The sequence below is a fragment of the Pteronotus mesoamericanus genome, unplaced genomic scaffold (assembly GCF_021234165.1).
Source record: "Pteronotus mesoamericanus isolate MK-2021 breed Mesoamerican mustached bat unplaced genomic scaffold, CSHL_Meso_final scaffold_21, whole genome shotgun sequence".
NCBI lineage: Eukaryota > Metazoa > Chordata > Mammalia > Chiroptera > Mormoopidae > Pteronotus > Pteronotus mesoamericanus.
The window spans coordinates 249,248-263,651 of record NW_026555310.1 but is presented as its reverse complement, the minus strand read 5'-3'; the positions used below and the strand labels follow the sequence as shown (position 1 = coordinate 263,651).

Genomic DNA, 14,404 nt, shown 5'->3' with positions numbered 1-14,404 from the left:
GCTAAGCAGGCCTGAGTTTAAATCCTACTTCTGCTTTCTAGTTAATGTGACCTTGAGCAAGATTCTTTATCCTTCCGAACCTTGGTTTCCTCTCCTAACAGCCTGCAATGAAAAACATCTGATGCTTCCAGCCGATTTCTCACCCTCCCACCCAAGGAAGCTGCCCCTCAGTCGCAGGAGTGGGCCCCTGTTGCCTTGGGCAGTGCCCTCCCACATTGACACAGAGTTTGGTCATGTGGCTTGGTTTGGTACTGGTCTCAGACTATCAATAACCAGCATTATGGCTGGACTAGCCTTCATGATTCTTATTAAGATTGCAAGTCAACCTTTAGCAATAACCATCAAGAAACTTTGAAAAAAGATAAACAATTACTCACAGGACCTGGAAATTACACAGCTCACCTGGTGCCGCACAGCCAGGTCACAGGTAGAGATCACACACAGGCTTCTTTTCTGCTTTCACGGGGGTCGAGATAGCAGCCCAGGGTTTGGGGGTTCACTCCTTGTCAGTGAATTTAAAACATAAAAGCAGGAATTTAAAGCAAGGAAGAGAAAAAAAAACCTGTAGCCCAAATAATCAGTTATCAAAATCAACAAGGCTCTCTAATCAAAGGTGCTTCAGTGGGAGAATTTGGTCAGGCTCTACCTACTGGCTGACAATGTGTTTACTGAAGGTAGCTGTCTCTGAAGTGGATTCTTCTTTGAAATGGGAAGATTAAATCAAGCACTTGTATTAAAAAAAAATAATTTTTTTAACTGTCAGGGCTTACACTTCGGACTTGCTTAGGACATTGTGAGGCTAGCAGACATTATGGAAACAGCAACGTGAAAAGCCCTTGAAACTCCCTGACCACGACGTGAGCAAGCCCAGACTAGTCCACTAGATGCGCAAAGACAAATGACCTATTTGCCCCCTCACCCCTGCTGATAATAATCACAAACACATATACTCTTCTGCCAGAGACAGAATTGCCCAGAAGACCAGAAGCCAACTGAGGGGGCATGAACAAGCCCATCAGAGACCGATAGAAGGACCACCCAAATGAGCCCAGCCCAAATTGCCAATCCATAGAATCATAAACTAAATAAGTATGGTTGTCTTAAGCTACTAAGTATTAAAACGGTTTATTACTCAACAAAAAGTAAGCGTGTATGGTAAACACAGGCTATGTCCTAGTTAAGGAGCCAAGATTAAGAGGTGAAGGACAGAGAGTGTTTAATCACGTGAATTAAAGTTAGCTTGATCAGGTCAGGATAGAGAGCCTGGTCTCTTCTCATCCATGGTCATAGGCCACAGGAAGTTACCAAGAAATAGACTCTAAACAGGAGGCATACTGAGGCAGAAGTGGTTCCTTTTCTTCTGAGGTATTCACTGCCGTCCTCACAGGTCACCTAGCTACTAAAGTAAGAATCAGATGGGAAGGTTGGTCTGGTAGAGTTTGGAAGCTTCATCCCAAAGAACCTGACTTGAACATATTTCTCTGTGTGAAATGAGGTTTGTACATTTCCCAGAAAGCTCAGAAGCTACCTGCAGACTCAAGTGCCCACACTCTCATCAGGAGCACTTCTGGGACACCCTTTTCCAGAAAACTCTGTCTCCAGAGAATAAAATTCTCATAGGAAGGTGATGGCCTACAAGAGAGAAACCCAGAGCTGCCCAGCCTGAGTGTGTACTTCTCAGAAGCTGTGGAAAATAGCCAAGAGGAGGAGAATGTGCTGATTCACTCACTTCCCAGCCTGAAACAGTCTTAACTGAATGCATTCCTTTCCTTTTCCCAACCCCAGAAAGACATACAAAAAAAATTATGAGCCAGGCCTAAAACAGACAAATGCTGTGTGCGCTCACAGTGTGCAGTCTCACCTCAAGAGCTAGCACGCTGCATGAGCACCTCACAAACTCATTCCATCTTCCCTTCAAAGTGATTACAATGTGAAGGTAATTCCTGTGTGAGGTCCCCCATCAACTCTATGGAATGAAGAGAGGGATTGAGAACCCAGGACATTGCTTATACCATGTACATGGAGAAGAAACCAGGTTCTCCAGGCATATAATCAATACTCCAGAAATAATCCAGGTAAATGGTTCCCTCCCATGGGATATTCTATTGTTACAATGTTGCACACACCATAGGTAAAGAAATTCTTGAAAGGACTTATACTCAATCACTGTTTCAGAACAATCTAAGTAAACACCACCTTCCTCTAGTGGAGATTTTTGCTGTTGTATTTTGTTTTGTTTTGTTTTAGAAAATGTTGAATACTAAAGGAAGTATTCACAGGTTAAGAAACTCTGCTTAGACACAATTCCCAATACCTGCCTTATAGATTCTCAATGAAAATTAAAAGATCAAAGTAAAATCTTTGAAGAAAATAGTCATCATGGGTATAAAGTACACCACAGGGAATATAGCCAATAAATTGTAATAACTATATATTTCCCAGGCGGGTACTGGAAATACTGGGGGATGGGAGAATACTTTGGAAAATATATGATTGTCTAACCACTTATGATGTACATCTCAAACTAATGCAAAAAAATATTGAATATAAACTGTGATTTAAAAATAAATTTTTAAAAAAAGAAAATAGTTGTAATTGACTACACATCAATGTCGCCTCGTACCTTTAGAGGGAAGAGTAACTTGGAAGGGTTTTGGGGGTTTTTTCCCTTCATAGTAACAGGTGCCAAGGCTTCCTCTGGGGTAAGGGTGAGAGTGGAGCTCTGAACTGCTCTACCTTTGAATTCTGCTTTAATATGTGTAAGGTCAGCTTTTTCACCCTAGACAAGACAGCACCTTCTAGGGGTGGTGGAGCAAAAGAAAGGAGAGATAAAGAGGAAAGCAGAGAGCAATAAAAGGGGGAAATAGGTGGAGGAGAGGAGGGAAATGGGAAAAAGTGGAACAAATAGGAAGAGAGGGAGGGAAGGAAATGAGATTCATATGTGTATTGGGTATTGCTGACTAGAAGACAGTTTCTATTTTTGCATACAAGGCAACTGTTTGTTCACGGGTGATGTTTTGAGTATTCTGTCCTAATATAGTTTGTTACTTATGGATGATATTTTAATGTACTTAATTATTTTCTAGGAAATTGGAGGCTTAGGGCCAATATGTATCACATAATATGTGTTTCCATTTAAAATGATGGGAAATAGGTTCCCAGTTAGCATTTTCATGCAGAACATCTGATTATCATGAACAGATTATTGATCTTAAACAGAAGATGCTTATGTAAAGATTCAGATAGCTAAACAATAGCCCTGGAATTGTGAAAACAATGGAATAGTACCTGCGAAGTTCTAAAGAAAAATTAATTCCATCTAGATTACTGTGCCCAGCCAACTCTAAATAAAGCAGGAGGAGCGACTAAAGACTTTCATATATGCAAAATCATCAAAATTATATTTCTTACCCACCATCCAATGGCACCTGGAGCTACTGGAGTATGTTCTCTACCAAAACAAGGGTAGTCTAAGAAAGAGAAAAACATTGGACCCAGGAAACAGGAACTCTAATTCAGGAGAGAATGGGAAGCATTCCCAGACACCCCCAGGCGGAACCTGTGAAGCAGGCTGGAGAGAAAAACAGTCCAGAGGGGAGACTGTAGCCATTCACTTCCACACACCGCCACCCTCACCGCCACCCCACCAAATGCATCACAAACACCCACAGGTCCATCACGATCGAACTATGTACACATGGCACATCTATACCCACTGCATGACCACACACATCACAACACACACTACACACACTACAGGCTTATGTCTGAGAGCCCATGACTAATGGGAGTCTTAGACATCCTTTCTTGGATCCCAAGTCTAAAAAAAGATTGCCTTTTCCTCCTCCAAATTCCAAACAGGTTCCTGTTGACATTCAAGCCAGAGGTCGCCTGCCTCAGTGGGGCCAGCCTACCCTCAGAAGCCTCTTTCTACTTCATGCGTCCTCCAAGAGTGTCACCTCCTGCCTTCACATGTCACCTGGCCATCCAGTCATTCCTCCAGTCACTCACACCTCCAATTCACTGTCCATGTGGTGAGTTATCCATCCACTTATGCAGCTATCTGTCCATCCACCAGTCAGTTTGTCCATCTGTCTATGTCTCCTTACCACAAACCCATTTCTAGGGTGCCACTGTCCCACCCTGATTTCACAGAGCTGTGAATGAGGTAGGAGTACCACCTCGGGATCAGGAAGCCTAACCCACTTTCTGTGTCCTCAGGCCCAGGGCGCCAGTACACATCCATGTGCATCAAAGACCTCCCAAAATCACATTCTAAAACTGGAAAATCTTGTCTTCGACCCAAGCGAAGGGACCTCTGAGCCACTGGTTCACAAACTGACCCCCATACATGAAGGTCAGGGAGACACAGAAGAAAGAGGCCGACCACTCCAGACTGGGAGGTGGCAGTTTTAGCAAACAAGGAAGTGTACAAGGCTTGTCTCAGGCACCACAAGACAAGTAGATCTCCACACCCATCCACCTTCTCACTCACTCAGAAGCTTAAAAGTTTACATAGAGGCCTTTAAGGGACTTTCAGCACATCTACCAGGAAGCTGGTCTCAATAACACCTTATTTTCTTGAGGTTCTATCCTTGAAATAGCTGTGGCTGTGGAAATAGAACATACACTCCAAGAACAAGGGAAAGGGTGCAGAGCCTCTGATTGCCCAGGTCCAGTTTGCAGGTCAGCCGGCAGTCACATCTTCTCGAGGACCTCCTCCCACATGAGCCAAGAGAATAGCAGGAACTCCTACCACCCCTGCTCTCCTACTCATCCATGAGAAGCTTAGAAGGAGATAATGATGTCCTTCATATTCTCTTCCTAACTTCATATTCTCTCTCACCCAACTCACACCCAAACCTGTGACAGGACTGGGGAAGAGGGCCAGCAAAGAAAGGAAAAGCAAGGAGGGTTGAATCAGGAAAGGTTGGAGCTGAAAAGCAGAGAAGGGCAGAACTGGAAAGCAGAGGAAAAAAATAATGCAGGAAGCAAGGGCTGGGACTGAGAAAGGGCATAGGGTTTAGCAAAAGAGAGAGGGCGAGAAGAAAAAGAAAATGTTGCAAGAAGAAGGGACCAACTCTGTCAAAGACGTTTAGACATTAAGATGAAGACTGAAAATTATCTTTTAAATTTGGCAGCATGACAGGTGTTGACAATCTTGGTGAAGAGAGGATTGACGAAGTTGTAGGTCACACAGATGGAGAAAATGAGAGATAAGAAGTAAAAGCAGCAAATATCAACATAAGGGCACCGGGTACAGAGGGAAAGGCCCAGGCTGTTTCAAGTAACACCTCTGTTCTACCCCGAAACTTCACCACCCTTCCCAGACTAAAAACATTTGGAAGGCTTAACTCTCTGTGTAAGGGCCCCACTGAGCACATTTGCAGTAACCTGAAGCTGAAGACTGAGGTGAATATTGTCCTCCCTCCCATGCACCTCTGGGTAACCAGACAGGCAATGTCTTCATTGGAACACTTTTCATCTACAAGCCAAACCAAGCATGGGCATCAATGTGCCTGAATTATACTTCCAGATGTTTCCAGAAGCATCTACACTTAAGAGGGAGCCAAGATTTAACATAGAGGAATGAGTTATCCATGGTGAGATTCTAGACATAAGGGAGGGAGACTCTCAACTCTCATGCCATCTATAACCAAGGAGACCCCACAATGAGTGAGAAGGTGAAAGCTAGGAGAGGGGATCAAGGTGTGAGGAAAGGGAGAAGGACACAGGTTGGTCAAGAGAAATGAGATTAAGGAGAGGAGAAGGGAGGCAGCAGGCCTTGGGGCCCCGGGCAGAGTCGCCTGTGCCATGACACTACCTCAGCTCAGCACTACCCAGGGAAACCCCACAAGTCAGGGCTCCCAGGTCACAAGGGAGTGGAGGCACAACAGCAGCTGCAGAATAATTGCGGGCACCTCAGAGGCCAAAAGTCCCAGAGAGGAGGAGGGAACAACAGAGCCCAAGCCTGCACCCAGCAGCCCTTGCCCCGGCTGGGTAGCCATTTCCATCTCCCCCAGGTAAGTGCTCCACACAATGCTGGGTAGCCTTGGCCTTTCCCTGACAAGGCCAGGGATAGAAAGAGAAGAAGAACAGAGGGTATATCAGGCCCCAACTAGAGGCTTAGAACCTCTTTCTATAGGCTAGGAGCCAATACTTGTCCCTAGTCATGCGAGAAAATAGTCCAGGTGAGGGTTCCCCAATTTCTACTATTGCAGAGGTGTGATTGCAGAAGTGCAGATGCCACCAGCCTGGCTGGACAAGAAGAGGGATGAAAAGCAAACAGGGAGCATTGAGCAATTGCTCCCAGATAAAATTGCTCACAATACAGCAACGCAAATATGTATGTAATCAGACTGTGCAAACCTTGGAATGTGTGATGTGAGCAGGTGTGCTATGGGGTGGGCCATGGAATAAGTTTGGCATTCTTGTGATATGCGTGTTTGTAGTATGTCTAATAGGGTGTGGGAGGGGTGGTAAATTAGTCATAAGGCAGTGTGTGCAGATCTGTGGATTTACAAGTGGTACGAAAGTCAGGTGGGCATTCATAGTGTCCGTACTGTCTACGCTTAATGTCTGGTAGAAACTTAGGACATTCTTTCTCAGGTTCCTGTTAATGGTCTCCAACTCAGAGCCTACAGATAAAGCAAACCTGCGTCCTTCTTTGCTGCCTCATACTCTCCCCAACACACACACACACACACACACACACACACAGACACACACCCCTGCTCAGCTTCCATTAATACTTTGGGGGGGAAAATATATCTGAAAAAACCTAAGGTGAATTGTCTGGCTGTGCTCCCCCAGACCTCTGTGATTCAATTAAAGCTGTCTTCTCCCCCATTTCCCACATCCCCCACTAGGCTCCAAAATCCCAGCTCCCTTGGCCCAAGATGCCAAACCTACCCCTCAAGAACTGCTTTCTATGCAGTCCTTTCCTCTGGGCTGACCACCTCATGCAGCTAGCCAGCCACACCTTTGTTCATCCTCCGGCCAACAAGCGAGTTATCCGCAGGTTATCTGTTGTTCCATCCACATGCCCATTAGCTGATCAATTTATCCATCTGCCTGTCTCACTAAAATTTATTGAAGGAGGAGATCGATTCCATGGGGAAGTACCATGGGGAATGGTAAGTGGGGAGTTGTCTTACAGAGTTTTAGTTTTGCAAGATGAAAATGTTCTGGGGATTTATTGCACAACAATGCAAATATACTTAATGCTGCTGAATTGTACATGAAAAAATTATTAAAGTGGTAAATTTTAAAGTATGTTTTTTCCCCACAGTTTTTTTTTTAATTTATTTTAAAAAGCCTGTGCCCCTCTCTATGACCTGAAGGGACTCTGTTCTTCTCTGTTTCTCTGTGGGAGGCTTTCAAAAAGGTGACTGGCCTCAGGGTAAAATGGGTTTCCAATTGGACAAAGACTTGAGGACAATATACAAGAAAGAAAAGAACTAAGGTGGTGAAATCATAAATGACTTTTCTCTCATTATTTGTTAAAAATTTTAATTGCAAAACTAACATTTTTTAAATTTGAAAACAGCAATATTTCTCCCATAGGCTATCTACGTGGTGTGAGCATCTGGAAGGTTATTGACAGGAGTGAAGAAGACCAACAGACCCAGATACTCCTGCCCAGACTAACTAGGTAAAGTTCTTCTCCCAGAGTGAGGGCGAGGCTGTTGGGCTCCCTGGAGATACAGTAGGTTTGGTGGTTGAAATCTCAGGCTCCAAGATATAATTCTGGTTCTGCCACTCCCTAACTGTGTGATCTTGGGTAAGGAATTTAAGCTCTCAGAGCTCTGGTTCCTCACCTGCAATGACCAAATAACAACTTTTCCTAAAATTGTTTTACAGTCAGTTGAGATATTGCATTCTACTGCACAATGTCCAACATACCACAATCTCTAAGTGTAAACTATAGAGTCAAAGACTTAAGACAAAAAAATATGGTGAGAGGGCAAAACAAGTGTGGGAGGAAGGTTAGCACTATAAGCAATGGGGAGGCAGTTTGAGGCTCTCCTGCCTTACGATGGTGGCAGGGCTAAACTCATATGTGGGGTGAATATAGATGATAAAAGCTCTTCAGCTCTTGAGAACCAAGACTTCTAAATGACTTGGGCCCGTGTCCTGTCTTTCTTGGACTAGCTGCCTAATTTTAGGCAAATTATTTAATCTTTCTGTTCTTCAGCTCCCATCTTTATAAGTGGGATTCATTCATTCATCTCATAAATATTTAGATGAACACTTCACATACTCAAGGTATGAAACTAGTTGTTCTGGTGATTAAATTAACCTCTAAGACAGTTGATAACTTAGTGATTAAGAGCACAGGCTCTGGAGTTAGACAGGCCTGGATTTGAGCTCAAACTCTGTTACTAGGTGTGTGACTTTAAGAAAGTTTCTAATACTGTGGATTTCCATTTGTGTGGAGGATGGTGAAGGCTTCCATCAAAAGCTCAGGTTAAACACTTGGCAAAGCCACGCTTGACCGCTTGCATCTGCAAAGCAGAGCAAGCCAGCAGCTGACGGCAGCCAGAAACGGGGGCAGGGGGGAGGAGGGGAACAGGGCAGGCGTGGGAGATGTTGAGAAGGAAATAGTTAATGGCAAGCTTCAACTGAATGTGACTGTAGCTTTTCCAGAAGAAGTATTTTATCATTTAGGTAGCCTGGGAAACGAACAATCTTTGCCCACAGCTGCAAAACGTCCTTGAGCTTCATCTAACCAACCCGTATAACATAAATGCAGAGACCATGTTCAGGGTCATTGTCTCTCCATCTGAGGACAATGCCCCACCTGGCCCCCCCTTTTTTTTAAACTGCTTATGTTGTCTTTTTCTCAGTCTCCCATTGCTCCCCCTCAGGGACATCCACTCCACAGGGGCCACGGCACACTTGCTCATCTGTAAAACAAAGACCAGGGACGAGTGGAGAGACCAAGCACTTTGGAAATGGCAGCTGTTAAAACAAATGCCCTCCACCACCTCCCCAGCTCATTCTAGAGGATCTTACATTGGAGACCTTTCTCTAAAAAATTCTAAGGCTGAGGCACAAGTACTATCTCATGTGAGCCTGAATGAAGGTGCTTTCTTCAAATCCTTAAAGGCCTGCCTGGTGAAAGGGGGCTTAAACATTCTATAAAATACTAAGAATTTAGTCAACACCAATAGAGTAAAGACTTCCCACAGGCAGAGGAGGCCAAAGCTAAACAAATGGGGCTACTTCAGTAGATGGTGAGTTCCTCATTCCTGCAGATGATCAAACAAACACTGCACAACTTCTGAGATGTTGTAGATGAGATCTGAGCATTGTTGCACTGAAAGATATGACCCTTATGGTGACTTTTAATCCTGAAATGCCATGCATGGGTAATTATTTCTGACCATGAGGAAAGGAGAAGAAGCCATAGGGGAGATGGAATTTTAGCTGAGCTTAAAAGATGAGTGGAATTATAATAGGATGCATAGAAACATTTCCTGCAGGGGGCACATTCTGGAAATGCATGGGAGCTGGGAGGACAGGAAGTACTGAAACAGAACAGCTGGAGTAGATGATTACAAGACCCAGATTAGAAGAGAGTGAAGTACAATATGGCCATTCCCTGTCCCACTCTCGTCACAGGGAAAGGGCCAGAACTTAATAATCTTTGACAAGTTCTATAGAATCCTAAAGCATGATACATTGGGCAGTATTAATACCAACAGTTATATCATTGCATGACATTCTAAGTCCACAACCCACCATGGTGATCATTAAATATCAGCCCAGGACAGTCCCTGACCAAATCCACAGTGGGGGTGCTGCCTAGTTTCTTTCTGGGCTGGGATTTGGGGTCAGAGAATACAAAGGGATCTGGGACAAAGCAGCTGCTCCATCCCCACTGTGGAGAAAGACTGAAAGGACACAGCTGGGGTCTCTACACATGGGACTAAGGCCCTGCACACAGGATCCAGAGTTTAGGACTCTGGTTCCCAGAGTAACATGGGACTCCATGGAATCTGGAGTCAAGAAACCTAAATTCAAGTCTCAGGCCTACCACTCCCTTGGTATTATCTTGGATAAATTATTTAGCCTCTCTGAAATCCATGGCCTTATCCATAAAGTAGAGACCCTAACTGTCTCAGTTGATTCAAGAGGGATTTTACAAAAAGTATTTTACTGAATTACAGAAATGCTGATTCTATATAAACATCTCTTTCTTGGCTGTGTCACAGGGTCTAGCCTGAAGTGATGGCTAAGGAAAATCAGACTCTGCCTGAATTCCTCCTTCTAGGATTCTCTGACTTGAGGGCGTTGCAGGGTTCCCTGTTCTGGGAGATGCTTCTGGTCACCCTGCTGGGTAACTCAATGATCATCTTCCTCACACAGGTCAGCCCTGCCCGGCACTCACCCATGTACTTCTTTCTGCACCACCTCTCGGTAATGGAGCTCCTCTATACCACTGACATTGTTCCAAGGGCCCTGGGACAATGGCCTCCCCACACTCCCAGGCCATCTCCTTCCAAGGCTGTGCAGCCCAGATGTGTGTCTTCATGGTCCTTGGCATCTCAGAGTGCTGCCTGCTCACAGCCATGGCCTATGACCGCTACGCCGCCATCTGCCAGCACCTGCACTACTCCATCCTCATGAGCTGGTGGGTCAGCATGGCAATGGTGAGCATCTCCTGGATCATGGGCATCATCACATCCACCACCCATTCCTCCCTCATCTTCACTCTGCCTCTCCCCAGCCACCCAATCATCCCATATGTCCTCTGTGACATCCTGCCAGTCCTGAGGTTGGCAAGTGCTGGGCAGCACAGGAGCGAGATCTCTGTGATGACAGCCATTGCGGTCTTCATCACAGTCACCTTCTTTCTGATTGTCACCTCCCTTCTGATTGTCACCTCCTACATCCACATCCTGGGTGCCACCTTGGCAATGGTCTCCACCCAGAGCCACCTCAAGATCTTCTCTACCTGCTCTTCCCACCTGTTTGTGGTCTTCCTCTTCTTTGGAACAGCCAGCATCACCTACATCCATCCCCAGGCATCCTCAGCCTCTTCTACACAATCATCATACCCATGCTCAACCCCATCATCTACACCCTTCAGAACAAGGAAGTGAGAGGGGCCCTGTGGCACATGGTGAAGACACAGGTCTACTTACCCTGCAGGGACTCGGGGTATGTCTGCTCACTTTCTGACCGCTTCTCTTCTCAGCCTTCAGGTGCGGGACTTAAACCTCAGCCTAACAGAAACGTTGCAGCACCTCAAAGAAATAAGGCTTCCTGGCAGGAAGTGTTGGAATTAAAACAGAGAGAAATCTGTATTTTACCTTCTAACCCACACCCCAGACTCAGAGCATGGGCTACAAAATAAGATAGAATGGAAGGGAATGCTACCTATGGAAAAGAACACTTTGCATCACCTAGATTGTTCCAGATCCCTGAACAAGGTAATTGCCATAACTACAAAAATAGTCAGAGGTCCATGTAATTCATGACGGCAGATGTCTATGAACTTGACATCCAACTAAGTGACCCACCAGAGCCCATAGGAATGTCTTCCTGGCCCTTTGATCTAGTGTTCTTCCAGAAACACACAGCAGTCTTATATTCTAAGTGACTTTTAGAAAAAAGGGAGCCTTGGCAAGTATGGCTTTGTTGGTTGAGCATTTTCCTGTAAGCTGAAAAGTCACGGGTTCCATTCTTGGTCGGGGCACATGCCTAGGTTGCAGGTTCATGTACAAAAGACAACTAGTCGATGCTTCTCTCTCACATCAATGTTTCTCTCTCTCTCTCTCTTTGTCTCTCTCTCTCCCTCTCTCCCCCTCTGTCTAAAATCAATGAGCATGTACTCAATGAGGATTTTTTAAAAAAAGAACAAGAAGAAAGGGAACTGCTGTCCCTTGAAATATTCCACATTAATGTTCCCCCTTGCCTTTCCTTTTGATTTCTGACATCACCCATAACTGGCAATAACACTTCCAACTGGGCAAGAGGGTCTCCCTGGTTTTCCCATTCGCCTCCCAACATACGACATCAGCTTGAACCGATACTACCTTCACCAATCCCTTAGACTGATAGAAGCCCCGAGGCCATCCTGGATAGGACCTAGAGAGTAGACACTTAACTCTTGTTATGGTCACCCAGCATTTGACCCTCTTTCAATGTCTGGAGAATTCCTCACTTTAGAAGTCTCATGGGGAGAAATACCGCTTCCCTCTCTGGAGCTAAGAACATTTTCTAGCACCCCAGACATATGACATGGTTCCACTGATCAGACTTTGACTGAGTAGGTGGTACCCACAAGAGGCAAGGAGCAGCACTCTTTCAGATGACAGCAAAGAAGGTTGCAACAGCAAGTTTCTGACATAGAAGTTGCAGAAATATTCTGACCCATCCCTGGTGGCAGCACCCATGGTTTCTTCAAGAGACCAGTTAATATTTGTCAGTTATTCCGGGAAGTTTAGCCTTTGCCATGGTCTCCACTCCTCTCAACAACACTGTATTTTAATAATTATTTTTCTGCTTCATCATCCAGACAGCTTCCGTCACTGTCAAGGATTTTGATTAACATAATCAGTTTGGAGGCTGGAGGCAGGAGAGGGAAAACCTCAACCCTGGCACCCTAGAAATAGAATGGTCTAGACCCTGCTTAGAGAGACCAGCTAAAGGGAACTTGGAGTCAGAGAACATCCTCAGACAAACAGGCACAGAGTCAAGAACCCCAGAGCTATACAGCATCACTGATAGAAAAAAAATTGATAAGATCATTGTACCTCATGTGGCTCCAAATCTAATGGGGGTGGTCATGGGGCGAATGGAGTGGATAAAAAACAAACCAGCAGAACATTGAGTGAGAGCAATTATAAAAATGTATAAACATGCATTTGAAGGTAAATAATTGATAACAGTTTGAGGGTGTTTTTAGAAGACTATCCGGAAGAAGAGGCTCGATGCAGCACTTCCAACCTTCCGTCATGATAGCACATGTAGAAAGTGCTAATACTTGAAAGGCACACCAGCATAAACTGAAGGGAGTTTGAAATCATCTAGAATCTAGATAGGGGTCAGGGGGGATCAAGCAAAGGAAGTATTTCTGTCAGATCCAGCTGAACAGCGGGACTCAGGAAAAGCTACTGCCAGGTGGACGCTGCCTGTCACTATGAGTAAAGGAAATACTAACAAGCTGAGGGGCAAGATGTCTTTGTATGTCTTCCCCTGCAAACCTGCCAGGAAGAGCACAGGTAGAAACACCCAGGTTGTTTCATCAATTTTGCTGGCTTCTCCAAAAAAATATTCAGAGAAAAGAAAGGCCATGACTGCAAAGGAAAAGTCAGTTTGAAGTTATAACAAAAAGTGACAAAGTTCACTATGACAAGGAGATAAAAATTTATGTTCCTCCCAACGGTGATAAGAAAGGAAAGAGCATGGAGCAGACTGAAAGTGACCAAAGGGGATGAGGAAGGAGGACCAAGGTGGAAAGAAGGAGAAGGGACTAGACAAAGAACATGTATGAATGACCCATGGACATGGACAACAGAGTGGGAATTGACTCTGGAAGCGGGGTGGGGGGAATGGGTAGAGGGGGGCAAAGGGGGAAAAATTGAGACAACTATAATAGAATAAATGATAGAAAGAAAGAAAGAAAGAAAGAAAGAAAGAAAGAAAGAAAGAAAGGAAGGAAGGAAGGAAGGAAGGAAGGAAGGAAGGAAGGAAGGAAGGAAGGAAGGAAGGAAGGAAGGAAGGAAAGAAGGAAGGAAAGAAAGAAGGAAAGAAAGAAGGAAAGAAAGAAAGAAGAAAAGAAAGAAAGAAAGAAAGAAAGAAAGAAAGAAAGAAAGAAAGAAAGAAAGAAAGAAAGAAAGAAAAGAAAGAAAGAAAGAAAGAAAGAAAGAAAGAAAGAAAGAAAGAAAGAAAGAAAGACAAGAAAGAAAGAGAAAGAAGGAAAAAGATACCAATGTTCCTAAAAGGCCTCCATCTGCCTGCCTTCCTCTTTTGCTCTGAACATTGCCCAAAGATCAAATATGAACACCCTGGCTTATCCATGGGGACTACCGCAAAAAACATTCAGTGAAATGTGGTCTGGACAGTTAGCCAAAGATAAGTGGCCATGTGAACAGAAAGCAACTAAGCTAAAGGAGGAATATGAAAAGGATAGTGCCGCATACTGTGTCAAGGGCAAAAGTGAAGTGGACAAGGAGGGCCATGGCAGGCCAGCAGGCTCAAAGGAGAAAGAACCAGAAATGGAGGAAAAGGAGGAAGAGGATGAAGATGAAAAATAAAGGGCTATTCTGTAATGACGTGTGTGGAGTGTGCGTGTATGCTCAGGAGATTGTTTTGCTAAAAATGTGAATTCAAGTCCAGCTCGATATTATCTTCAGTATAAAACTATACAGATTTTTGTAGAGCTGATAAG

General features: G+C 44.5%; 1 protein-coding gene and 1 pseudogene across 1 annotated transcript; both read left to right on the top strand.

The window, feature by feature from the left end:
- The first annotated feature begins 10,236 nt into the window (after positions 1-10,236).
- Positions 10,237-11,226, top strand: LOC129085076 (olfactory receptor 10P1). The gene is given in 4 exon segments (XM_054591490.1): positions 10,237-10,468; positions 10,471-11,034; positions 11,037-11,169; positions 11,214-11,226. Coding segments are annotated over 4 exon segments (942 nt in total).
- A 1,927-nt stretch (positions 11,227-13,153) lies between these two features.
- Positions 13,154-14,270, top strand: LOC129084511 (high mobility group protein B2-like; annotated as a pseudogene).
- The last annotated feature ends 134 nt before the right edge of the window (positions 14,271-14,404 follow it).